The 13646-nt window shown below is 36.8% G+C and overlaps 1 protein-coding gene across 1 annotated transcript; it reads left to right on the top strand.

Annotated features, from left to right (window-relative positions):
* The first annotated feature begins 7636 nt into the window (after positions 1-7636).
* On the top strand, positions 7637-12800 carry LOC121246264 (polyadenylate-binding protein 2-like). The gene is made up of 9 exons (XM_041144372.1): positions 7637-8188; positions 8679-8797; positions 8992-9648; positions 9749-9826; positions 9958-10047; positions 10755-10892; positions 11688-11849; positions 11968-12171; positions 12375-12800. The coding sequence occupies exons 1-9, from the start codon at positions 7948-7950 to the stop codon at positions 12618-12620; spliced, it is 1935 nt and encodes a 644-aa protein (XP_041000306.1). The 5' UTR covers positions 7637-7947; the 3' UTR covers positions 12621-12800.
* Positions 12801-13646: the final 846 nt, after the last annotated feature.

Raw genomic sequence — 13646 nt, 5'->3', positions numbered from 1 at the left:
ATTAGTTTTTTCTATTCAAATTATCACTTTCTGTCAAATGGCGCCGTCATTCAAATATTGACCTTTTAAGTAGGGGTGATACCCGCCCCCTATGGGGCGGGGCCACCCCTCCCCCGCCCCCCCCGCCCCCGCATATGCGGGGGAGGGGAATTTCTCCCCGGACCCCGCCCCCGCACCGCCCCCTACGAGGCGGGGCCACCCCTCCCCCGCCCCCGCATATGCGGGAGTGGGGAATTTCTCCCCAGACCCCGCCCCCGCATGGCGGGGGCGGGGTCCCCGTCCGTTGGGCCGGGGTGCGGGGGTAGACCCCACTCGTCTGCACCCCCCGCCCCCATACTGGGCCTTTGGCCCAGTACATTTTTCTAGGTCCTAAATGGCTTAGAATCGGTTTTTGGGTCACTTTGGGCTCAGAATTCGTTTTTGGTCCATTTGAGCCCATTATTTAGATTAAAAAGTATATAGATTTAAAAACAGGAAAAAATATATATATATATATATAGAATCATAGATTGAACTATTACGTTATTAACTAATTAAGTAGTAATCATCACTAAGACAGTAAGGCACTATGCTAAAATATTTTGTTTACAATTATACAAATTAAGAGAACTAATAAACTATTACACTATTACAAACTCCTCTAAAAGAAATAAATATTACAAATTGTACAATTAACTATTGTAGCAACATTACAATTAATTATAAATTAACAAAATCATAATTTTTCAATTTGATCAATTTGATTTTGGGGTGGAGCCGTAGCGGTGAGTTCACTGAGTGGTGAGTTATGTCGATTGCTGTGAGACTGAAAATCAAGATCATAAAAGTCAATAAGTTATAAAACTTGAAATATTAATAAGTTAAAAATAAAACAAATTAGAATTAAAAAGTTATAAAGATGAAACAAAATTTTAAATGCAAAAAACAATTATGGAAGAAATTGTGCAAACCATGACAATGGTGGGTCCAATACAAAGTCATACTGCATCGGAGGTAGCCTTAGACGTCGTCTCATGTATCACTATAAGTATTAAATTTGAAATCAAATTAATGAATACCAATTAAATGAAAATAAATAAATAAAAATAAGAAATTATAAAATAAAATTAAAATAAATACCAGATCCAAACTAATCATCACTATCCTCCTCGACGTCGGCCTTCTCATACTCAAGAACATCCGGAACATGAATTGGAATTCCCTTGATCCAATTCTGCGTGTAAATCAAAGCCTCCACAGTGGCAGGAGCTAATGAACTCCGAAATGAATCTAATACACGTCCTCCCGTGCTAAAGGCTAACTCTGAGGCTACTGTGCTAACAGGGATGGCCAAAAGTGTGCGGGCTATCTCTCCAAGGATGGGATACTTCACGGCATTCACCTTCCACCAACTTAATATATCAAAATCTCGTGAAAATGGTATAATCTCTGCTGCTAAGTATCTGTCTATCTCTGGCTGAGCCTCTACAGAACTCCGAAGGAAGGGGGTCTGCTCATACCTCTCACCCCACTCCAATCTACGTCTTTTTCCAACCTCGACTTCAGGAAACTGTGAGCTTGAGGCTGAGGGGATATGTGTAGGTGCCGCAATATTACCACCCCGCAGGGTGGAAAACTCATCAAATAATCTAGTAAGGGTTTCCCGAACCCTTGCTGCAATAAGCTCTGCCCATACTTGCCCGTACGCAAGGCCCAATCCAAATATCATGCCATCCAACTTATACCTCGGGTCAAAGACGACAGCTATATATAACAAAATATTAGCCTTCGTTAAATCTCCCCAATACTTGTCGTACTTTGTCCTCATAATCAATGACATCTCCCGCATCCTAATGTGACCACCCGCGACTATGTTATCTAATTCTTCTTTTACCCTACATATTTGCTGACATACAATATTGGATGTAGGGTACAAAGTTCCAGATAGCCTCATGGTGACATCGTAAAAAAGCCTCAAAAACTCTACAAAATTAGTTACAATTTCCCAATCATCCTCTACGGGTTTCCCCAATCCCCCGTGATCATCAAAATATTTAACATATTGGGTGACGAAGTCCTCTACGGGTTTTCCCAATCTCCCGTGATCATCAAAATATTTAACATATTGGATGTCTTCGTCACCCAATAATGTAAATGCCAGCTTATATTCTTGGGCCTCCTCCAACATCAGAAATGTTGAGTTCCATCGTGTAGACATATCAGTACAAAGGCCCCTCTTAGATGTTAGGCGCGCAGATCTCGCAACAACCTTGAATTTGTCCAACCTCGAAGGAGAAGATCTCACCCATCTCACAACAGTCATAACCCGAGCAATCGAGTCATGCAGATCTCTCAAACTATCAGTGACAATCAGATTCAGAATATGTGCCGCACATCTCACATGCAGACACTCACCACCCATGAGTGTCTTATTTGCCTCTCTAAGATAGGTCTTTAGATGTCCCAATGCAACATCGTTAGACGAGGCATTATCGACTGTGTCTGTAACCACTCGGGTCAACCCCCACTCCTTTATTGCGGCCTCCAAGGCCTTTCCAATTGTCTCACCCTTATGATCGGTGATTTTACAAAATTTTATAATTTTCTTTTGCAATGTCCAATGACAATCAATAAAATGCACAATCAAAGACATATAATTAAAATTTTGGATCGATGTCCAAGTGTTAGTGGTGAGACAAACAAATTGATCCGCCAATTGACCCCTCAACTTCTCCTTTTCAATGTAATAATTTTTTTTACATCCTTTGCCACCGTGTGACGAGAAGGAATATTAAACCTTGGTTCCAAGTAGCGAGAATACGCTTGGAACCCTTTCCCATCAACAATTTGAAAAGGTAGCTCGCCCATTATGACCATACGAGCTAGGTGTCTTCTACACTCATCGGGATCATACTTAGTATACTCCTTCAAAGTTGCACCCCCACTAGTCTCATCCGCCATTTTTTTAAGTCCAATTTCTAGCCTAGATTGGCTTTTGTCTTGTAATGATCTTAATATTGGACTTTTTTTGCATTGCTCTTCTAAGTGCACCTTTAATTGTGAGGTGCCATGTTTCCTATAGTGACATCCATAAATTTTTCCACAATAGTTACACTTGGCTTGGGGGTTACTTGAGTCACCACCCTCAAGTTTGGTGAAATGACTCCAAACTATTGAAGCAGGTTTCTTGCTGGGCTTGGGGGCGGGCAAGGTGCCGTAGGGCTAGGGGTAGGGGTTTGAGTAGGAGGGGTAGGTGTAGGTGTAGGTGTAGGGGTAGGGGAAGGGGTGCCCTCAGCCTAGAAAGGAGAGCTCGCACTAGAATCTGCTGGCATATCCATGAACTCAAGCAAACAACAAATCTGAAATTATAGAAAACATAGCAAATATATAATGAACATAAAAAAAAAATTAGAATAAAAAATTAGACCATATAATTCATCAAACAATTGTAAAAAATTTAAAGTCATAAATTTTAAGCATTAAAAAGACACATTAATTAATCAAGTTATAAAAAGACTTGTAGTGGTTTTAGTTATTTTTATTGTACTATTTTAATTATTTCCCCGAACTCAAAACAGACAAATTTGAACCAACGTATTAAGAAAAATGATCACATCCGAGCATATTAAATTAAATAAAGAAATTAAATACAATACAATAAAAATGAAACATCTAGAAATCAACTCAAAACAAGGGATGAGATGTTGATATGAATGGATAATAATGATTATGGTCGCTTTACAAAAGGATGGATGTCCATATCGATAATGGGCATGCACCATAATTATTGTGTTAGTATGAATGTTCCAAATTTGTTGAGGGCTTTGTCTTGTCACCCTAAATGCTTTTTTTTTTACTAAAACATGTTTATGCAAATTCTCTTTTGTGTTCAAATGAATTTGACATTCATAATATATATATATTTATAACTTGAAAGACTATAAGGCATAAGCATAGCAACTATATAAATTATAATGAACATAAAAAAAAAAAGTAGAATAAAAAAAGTACCACTTGACATTCATAATTTCATATATATATATATAAATATATATATATATATATATATATATTTCATCTTAATTCATTATATTGAATTTCGAAATACCCTAGTGCATTCTTTTTTTTTTTTTTTTTTGTTCAATTTGGTAGGGAACATCAAATTCTGTTTTTAAACCCCTAAATTAATTTTTTAAACCCCTAGTGCATAGCAATTTTAAAGATTAAACCCCTAAATTAATTTAGGGCTCCAATTCGAATTAATTAGACACAATAATATTGAAATTCAGTGATTTACACACATTATATAATGTAAACAAAAAAAAAAAAAAAAAACAATTCACAGCACACAATTCACGGGTCACGGGAGTTATTCAAAATTTCAAAGATCAAACCACATGCACAATCTAAACTCCACAGCACACAATTCACAAAATCCCATCCTCCATCTCCGATAAACCACATCCTTCCTCCAATCTCCATTAAATATGTAAATCACAAAAAAATTAAAGTGTCGAATTTGGGTTTCTTACCTTCGGAGATGAAGAGAGAGGAACCGGGTGCGAGTCCGAGTCGTGCGACGGGAATGGCGATGCAGATAGATGGACCGGGCGTCGGCTCACGGCTGCGAGAACTAACTCAGAGAGAGAGAGAGAGGCGAGAGCGAGAGTGAGAAGAACTGAAGAAGAAATCGGGGCTGGGCAGAGGCGAGAAGGGGGGGCTGGGTAACTAGGGTTTCAGTTTTAAGTCTGAGAATTTTAAACCCAGGCATGAAACGACGTCGTTTCATGCCTGGGTTTTTTTTTTTTTTTTTTTAATATATATGTAAATAACGTATATAATATAATTATATATAATTATAATTATATATATATATATAATAATAATATATCCGGGGCGGGGGTCACCCCAGCCCACCCCCGCCCCCGGATGTTGTCCCAAATGCGTGCGGGTGGCCCCGCCGCCCGCATCTGACAGGCAGGGTGATCCGCCCCGCCTAACGGAGGTGGGGCGGAAGCGGGGCGGGACAGCAGGGGCGGGGCCCCGTTGCCCACCCCTACTTTTAAGACCGCGAAAATTAAGAAATATAAGCTAGTTTTGGTGTTTGAGTTTGTTAAGTATTTTGTAAAATACCTAAAAAGTTTTGGGTAAAAAGAATATTTAACCATTCCATAAAATTATACCCTTACTCTTCAAACTACCATTAATTTTGCAACGTGAGCTCTAAATTATCAATGTTGTCATTAAACTCCCAATTAAAACATGTATTGTAATTTATTCCCTCTTTTAATTTTTAATGGTTAAGATCATATCAGGACATAAATAAGAGGGCAAGTTACAAGTTATATTTTAAAATCGAGGACTGTTAGTTGATTGGATATCGAATATGATGAGTAAATCTATTTGCAAGTTTTTTTTTTTAATTGATATACAAGTAAACCGCTAACGTGGAATTTAAAATTTTATTGGAATATAATGGACTTTACAATAAATAATACGTTGCAGAGCAGATTTATTTAGAAATTGCACAAAAGAATATGATTCGAGTTATAAGCCTGATCTGATCTGATATAGACCATTAAGTTTGATAAAATTATACGAACCCCGTGGGCTCCGAACATCTATTGGTTTATGAAGAACTCCATATACACTCGGTGTGTGCAGTCAAAATGCAATCGTCTGACAGTTGGGTTTCACTCTTTTTCTCCTACTTCTATTTTCATCCAATTTTGTTAAGTACAGTCGGTACATGCAAGTGGCAGGTAAACGTGAGAATAAAAAAAATAAAAAGGACAAAAGTAAACCAGGCCTCTCTCTTTCTCTTTATTCTTTTCCAAAAACTTTTCTTTCTTCTTCGGTTTCTTCTTTCTTGTCTCTCTTTTTTTCCTTTTTTTTTTGTCTTCTTAGGATCAATTATTTTGTGGCTGGTTTTGTGTTTTTTGTCCAAGATTTTTGAATAGATCCATTTGTTGGATAAGTTATTTTTTTTCCTTCTTCATATACTAGTCCGTTATCCATATACAAATTTTATCTCAAGCATCTCTCTCTCTCTCTCAAAGCAAAATTTTCATTCTTCCCATTATTCTTATTTTTATTTGTAGGATGTTGATTCAGTGTGTATGTTGTGGGTTAACAACTTATCGCCAAAGCATGAAAAAGAAGAAAGAAAAACAGTAATTGAAATTTGTTTAGAATGGTGGTGGTCTCCAATCCCATAGAGAACAGGCCATTAGAAAAAAGAAGTGGAGAATGAAAAAAGCAGTGGAGGGAGAGAGAGAGAGAGATAAAGCGAGCAGATGAAAAAAACAATGGAGAGAAAGAGAGAGGAAGAAAGCTAGCAGATGAAAAAGAAGAACTCTATATACAATTGGTGTGTGCAGTCGAAATGCAATCGTCTGACAGTTGGGTTCCACTCTTTTCTTTTCTTCCTCATACTTATTTTTTCATCTGCTCGCTTTCTTCCTCTCTCTCTCCACTACTTTTTTCATCATCCACTTCTTTTTTTTGATAGACTGTTCTCTATGGGATTGGAGACCATCACCATTCTAAACAAATTTAAATTAATATTTTTCTTTCTTCTTTTTCATACTTTGGGGATAAGTTGTTAACCCACAACATACACACAGAATCAACATCCGACAAATAATAATAAGAATAATGGGAAGAATGAAAATTTTGCTTTGAGAGAGAGAGAGATGCTTGAAATAAAATCTGTATATGGATAACGGACTAGTGTATGAAGAAGGGAAAAAAATAACTTATCTAACAAATGGATCTATTCAAACATCTTGGACAAAAAACACAGAACCAACCACAAAATAATTGATCATAGGAAAAATAAAAAAGGAAAAAAAGAGAGATGAGAAAGAAGAAACTGAAGAAGAAAGAAAAGTTTTTGGAAAATAAGAAAGAGAAAGAGAGAGGTCTGGTTTACTTTTGTCCTTTTTACTTTTTTATTTCTCACGTTTATTTGCCGCTTGCATATACTGTGACTGTACCTAGCAAAATTGTTGATTTATTAGATTACAGCTCAAACACAGAAGGGTGGGTCTACGCCAACCCACCGCTGGGAGCTCCTGCTGGGGGCTCCTGCTAATGCATTATATGTTTTTTATTTTAATTTATATATTTTTTATATGATTTTTTTAATATTTTTTTTAAAAAATTCACAATATTATTAAAAAATATTTATTTAATGATGAAGTAAAAAAAACTAAAAATAAAAAATTACCAGTGATAAACATAACATTTTCCAACACAAAAATCATTTCACCTCACTTCATCTCATTTTTATAACTTTTTTTAGATCTTGTTTGTTTTTGTAGATGAAATGAGATGAGATGAGTTGAGATTAAAGTTAAAAGTTGAATAAAATATTGTTAGAATATATTTTTAATATTATTTTTAGTTTGAGATTTGAAAAAGATGAATTGTTTAATTTATTTTGTATGAGAATTTGGAAAAAGTTATAATGATTAGATGAGATGAGTTGAGAAGAGTTGTGAAAACAAACGAAACTTTAAATTTTTACACAAAATATAATATATAATTCAACTTTTTAAAATTTTAAAATAATAATAATATTAAAAAATAATATTTTATTTAACTCATTTAAAATTATATCGTATAATCTAATCTCTATTTCGTAGTTTATATTGCCGAGCTAAGATTTAGCTAGGGTTTGGTGGCACTCACTCTTCTACTGGGTGTGTGCCTTTGTCCGTGTATAAAAGCTAGTCCATTTCTAACACAATTCGGTGCGGTGCCGCCATTGCTTCCCTGCCCTCTCCTTTTACTTTCTTACGCCATTTTCGTCGTCTCTGTCACCCCGTGCGTCGTCGTGTCTCTCCGACTACTTTATCCTCCTTATTCGCTAAGAAAAAAAAAAACACACAAATTGCGATAATTTAACCAAAATTATCGAGAAAAAAAAAGAAGGGGGCAGAGATTTTTGGGAGAATTTACGGAATGGCTCAGGTACAAGTTCAGGCGCAGCCTCCGGTTTCAAACGGCGTGGTCAGCAACGGAGTGGGCCAGTTCGTGTCGACGTCATTGTACGTCGGAGATCTTGACCAGAACGTGACTGACACGCACCTCTTCGACGTGTTTAGTCAAGTGGGTCTGGTGGTTTCGGTCCGGGTCTGTAGGGACTTGAGCTCCCGACGCTCTCTCGGCTATGGTTACGTCAATTACAGCAACCCTCAAGAAGGTTGGTCCTTTTTCTTTAATTTAACTGATTGAAATTTGTTATGATCTCGTAGGATCTATTTAAGTTTCTGACATTAGATGAGGGTTTTTCCTGTATAGGAATCTGTTTCAGTTTCTGACATTAGATGATAATTTTTGCTGAAATGAAATTTGATGTTTTAATTGTACAATCTGTGGAGTTCGGTTATGAGATGTATTGAATGGCACCAATCTCCTTCAGAACTCGGGCGCCGTAAGTTAAACGTTTCATGTTTGCCTCGATTTAAAACAGTGTAATCTGCGTTGCCTCTATCAGTCCAGTTCCGAACATGTAGATGTCGAACGTGAATAGAAGCTCATCTCAAGCCAACCCTACTCACTTCAACTAACCAGTCATCCAAACTGAAGTGAAATTGCTCGATGAACTTTTTTTATCAACTAATCAGGGTTGGCTTTACAATTAGTGTACCGATTATTTTTCATTTTTTATAAATTTTTGGTGTTGTTCACAGCGGCACGGGCCTTGGATGCTTTGAATTTTACTCCTCTCAATGGCAAGCCAATCAGAATTATGTATTCTTATCGCGACCCTAGCATTCGTAAAAGTGGGGCAGGGAATATATTTATTAAGGTACTTTGATTTTTATGATTTTGGTCGTTATGTACTTGGCAAACTGCTAATTTTGATGGATATATTCATTATCTCACTTATCAAAATTAAAGAAAAATTAATGGATATATTCATTATCTCTATATGATTGGGTCTGATGTCTAACGTATCAAAAATTAAATCTGATGTCTGGATTTTATATTTTTTTTATGAAGAATTTGGACAAGGCCATTGATAACAAAGCACTGCAAGAGACATTTTCAACATTTGGGAATATCTTATCTTGCAAGATAGAAACTGATCAGTCGGGTCAGTCAAAAGGATATGGTTATGTACAATTTGATAATGAAGATTCTGCTAAAAATGCTATTGAAAAGCTGAATGGTATGCTATTGAATGACAAACAAGTTTTTGTTGGACCCTTTCTGCGCAAGCAGGAAAGAGATTCTACTTCAGATAGGAACAAATTCAACAATGTCTATGTGAAAAACTTTTCTGAATCAACTACTGAGGAAGAGTTGAAGGAAATCTTTGGTGATTTTGGAACTATTACCAGCGTTGTAGTTATGAGAGATGGAGATGGAAAATCTAAGTGTTTTGGATTTGTCAACTTTGAAAACTCTGATGATGCAGCTCGATCTGTTGAGGCCCTTAATGGAAAGAAGATTGAAGATAAGGAGTGGTATGTTGGGAAAGCCCAGAAAAAATCTGAAAGAGAGATTGAATTGAAAGGGGGAAGTGAGCAAAATTTGAAGGAGAAGGTTGACAAATATGAAGGACTGAATTTATATGTTAAAAATCTAGATGATAGCATCACTGATGATAAGCTAAGGGAATTGTTCTCAGAATTTGGTACAATTACTTCATGCAAGGTTTGTATTGTCTCAGAATTTTTATTCAACATGTTTAATGTGGTTGGCATTCTTCTTTGGTATTTGTAGCTGATCTCTGCCCTTGTGTTTTGTTTAATAGGTCATGTGTGACCCTAATGGTATAAGTAGAGGATCGGGATTTATTGCTTTCTCAAATGCTGAAGAATCGTCTCGAGCTGTGAGTTGATATTGCTGATAATCCCGCATATTCACTTATTATCATTTTCTTTTGCTTTTGTTTCCAGTTTTTTCTTGTATTTTTTTTTTGTTAACGATATTTTTTTTTTCCTCTGCTTTATTTGGTTGTAGCTCTCGGAGATGAATGGTAAAATGGTTTCCAGCAAACCACTGTATGTGGCACTTGCACAACGTAGAGAAGATAGAAGAGCAAAGTTGCAGGTAGTTAATTTTATTCTCAATTTTTATTGTTGTTATTGATTGTTTGGTAACTCACATTCCATGTAGAATATTAATCGAGCCTCAGGAGCTATAGTAGTAAAAAGTCATTGGGGGATATTTGACAAACTTAAATAATGTTAATGGCACTAGCTTGTAGAGCTCTTACAAAAATGTTGTGCCCTTTTTTAGATAGGTAGAGTGGAAGGGGTGTGACAAAGATTTGTATTTATTTTTTGGGGAGGAAAATGACTTCAATCACGACCCATTGTAAGCCAGGTCCTTTGCACTCTCTAATAAAGAGCTGACATATTGGCTTTTTTATGGGAGAATAACAAAACACTGCCACACCATATGATTTATATTTAAAATAAAATAAAAAATAAATAAAAAAAAGATCTTCAGAACCACCCCTTGGGTGGCCAGACAACCCCTTTAGATGGTATAGATTTTTCTTTTAAAATTTGTTGATTTTTGTAATCTTGCGCGTCTCAGTTTTTTTAGAAAAAAATAAAAGAATATTTTATTAGAGTGTAAAGCTAGACTTTACACTAAATCCTAACCATAGATGCTCTCTATCGCTAGGCTACCCCTTTTGCTGTATGGTTTTTGAATCGCAAATGATCAGTGTTCATGGCACTTGTCTTTCATGTAGCCATAATGTACTTTTAAGTTTTAATATGAAAATTATGTTATTTTCCTCTTTTCAGGAACAGTTTTCACAAATTCGTCCTGCTGGAATGGCAATTCCGGTGGCCCCTCGAATGCCCTTGTATCCCCCGGGGGCACCAGGTCTTGGACAGCAACTATTCTATGGTCAAGGCCCTCCTGCTATCATCCCTCCACAAGTAATTGTTTTTTTTCTCAGCTAATTGCCCCCTTCATATGTTCCAATCTGGTTCTATGTTTAGACTGGAAAATTGTCAGACCTATTTTCTCTTCAAAGTATTGTCTGCTTGCTTATTACTAGTTGATTATATTATCACTCTGTTCTATGTCAGTTTAATTATAGAAAAATTCTTCTCATCAACCACTATTCACTACTCCATACCCCACACCGCACATCCTATGAAAAACACCCCCACACCTTATGAAAACGGTAGGTGTGGGGTTTGGGAGTGAATAGTGGCTGATTTATAGCATTCTTCTTAATTATATTCATTAAACAGCTCTGGAAGTTTTGACTCTTTACATTGCATATCAGAAGTCATTTAGTTACCACAATGTATTACTATTGCATCGTACAGCCAGAATTTAAGATTGGCCTATTTGCATGAAACGAATGTTAGGTTTTTTTTTTCCTTAAACTGCTGCAGCGGTACTCCCATAAGTAATCCTCTGTGCTTTATATATACGTATATGTATGTATAATGGTGTAAATAAGCCTCAACCTTCTTATATCGAGACTATTGTTAGTTATAAAAAAAATATGGAGACAATTGTTCCTTGACCATGCTTTCCCTCTCTCCCTACATCTTTACATTGTTCTATGAGTTTGAGACACGTCCTGGTTACATTATCATTATACATCTACAGAGGTTGATGTTGCTTTCTGAAACTAGGAGAACGAATTGGTGATCTCGATCATCACTTATGATATTCCTAAATCTCAGCAACTGATCTTCTTACTGTAAATATGTCAGCCTGGATTTGGGTATCAGCAGCAATTAGTTCCTGGGATGAGGCCAAACTTTTTTGTCCCAATGGTCCAACCAGGTCAGCAGAGCCAGCGTCCAGGTGGCAGACGGTCTGGAGCAGGGACAAGCCAACCAAATCAGCAAGCACTCCCACTAATGCAGCCACAGGTGGGGTAGTAATCTGTCATTTAGTTGTTCTAGTTTCTAATTTCTTTTGAAAGAATCTATATTGAAACTATGTAGTGAGAACATTTTTTTTATTTTTCTTCTTGATGCTTGGTAACAGATGCTTCCTAGGGGACGGGCCTATCGTTACCCTCCTGGTCGTAACATGCCTGATGCTTCCTTTGCTGGTGTTTCTGGGGGCATGCTCTCTACTCCATATGACATGGGTGGAATGCCATTTAGAGATGGTACATTTTCACAACCTATGGCAACTGGGGCTTTGGCCACTGCACTTGCTAATGCAACACCCGAGAAGCAGAGGACTGTAAGTTTGCCTTTCTGAGTTCAATGCATCTGTAGAAATGCATATTTGGTCGGTACCATGTTACCTGATTAATTTTTCTTGTGATGAAAATACTTCCTATTATTTACATATTATGTCTCAAACCTGATTTTTAAAACATTATTATTGTATAAGTCACCATTCACTCAAGCCATAATCTATGTATTAATTTTTTTGCTGCATAGTTGCTGGGTGAAAATTTATACCCACTGGTGGACCAGTTGGAACATGAAAATGCTGCAAAGGTGACTGGCATGCTACTGGAGATGGACCAGACTGAGGTTTTGCATTTACTGGAATCACCAGAGGCCTTGAAAGTGAAGGTTGCTGAGGCCATGGAGGTGTTGAGGAATGTAAATCAGCAGCAGCAATTAAATACTCCAAATGATCAGATGGCCTCACTGTCGCTAAGTGACACCCTTGTTTCTTGAGTTTTGTAGGTGGGGTAGCCTGGCCAGGCTTTATTAGTTCTAGAGTTAAAAAATAAGTTATTGTCTTTCAAGCTGTTAAACGCAGAGTTTCTTAAGAATAGAACCTGAATTTAATCGGCATTGAACCTTACATGTATGGTGGCTTAGAGTGGCATTGAACCGTGCATGTATGTTTCTCGAGTTTTGGGATCGTGTTTTCACATTGTTGTCTGCTTTGTGAAAGATGCTATTATTTTGGGCCCAAAAGCAATGAATGCGCCACCATCATTATGAAAGATACTATCAAAACCAACTGCATAACGATGCTCACAACATCGCGCAGCCGATCAAGCTTGATTGAAGAAAATAGTCCATTGGATTAACATGTCTTGCCCTTGTTAATTACCATGTGTTTTCACAGTGCATTCCAGCAGGGTTGTTCGAACTGTTTTCCTCGGCATCTGAAAGATTCTTTTGACGGTGACGACGAATCTGTGCTTCTCTTGAGAGTTGCAATGAGGATCTGCCCCTACTTTGGAGGTGGTGTATCCAATGGAAAATTCTTCTCATTAATTATTATTCACTTTACCCCATACTTCACTTCTTATAAAAAACTCACATCTTTTGAAAAAGTTATAAATGTGGTGTGAGAATGAATAGTGACTGATGTATAACATTCCTCTACGCAATATATGAATTGTCATTTCACTTGTATAGTTGTTGGATCAATTATCATTTAAAAAAAAAAATTGCACTCACAAAAACACTATAAATCAGTCAGTTAGCTTAAAAGTACAGGTGATTCCGACATTAATTAAACACATCGATCCTAATACATCAAAACATCCACCTAGTTGAACCTAAAAAGCCTTGTACCAAAGTCATGCTTTAGCTTCTCTAAACAAACTTAGGATTTTATATATATAGTACTACTACTTCAGTCAAGGTTGGTTATTACTTAGTTAAGAAGAAGATAGGCTGCAAATTAAGCAATTCATAATCGCGAATAAATTATATAAAGACATCAGAAACTGCAGAGGTGGCTGA

This window comes from Juglans microcarpa x Juglans regia, chromosome 1S (genome assembly GCF_004785595.1).
Source record: "Juglans microcarpa x Juglans regia isolate MS1-56 chromosome 1S, Jm3101_v1.0, whole genome shotgun sequence".
Lineage (NCBI taxonomy): Eukaryota > Viridiplantae > Streptophyta > Magnoliopsida > Fagales > Juglandaceae > Juglans > Juglans microcarpa x Juglans regia.
The sequence above is the reverse complement of the archived record's forward strand: the minus strand, read 5'-3'. Positions and strand labels throughout refer to the sequence as shown.

What these genes read in the sequence shown, in the direction of transcription:
- LOC121246264 (XM_041144372.1), top strand. Translation starts at nt 7,948, where the DNA reads ATGGCTCAGGTACAAGTTCAGGCGCAGCCTCCGGTTTCAAACGGCGTG. An exon ending in CAGGGAATATATTTATTAAG is followed by an intron (nt 8,798 to 8,991) that starts GTACTTTGATTT and finishes TTTTTTATGAAG; the next exon opens with AATTTGGACAAGGCCATTGA. An exon ending in CTGCTATCATCCCTCCACAA is followed by an intron (nt 10,893 to 11,687) that starts GTAATTGTTTTT and finishes TAAATATGTCAG; the next exon opens with CCTGGATTTGGGTATCAGCA.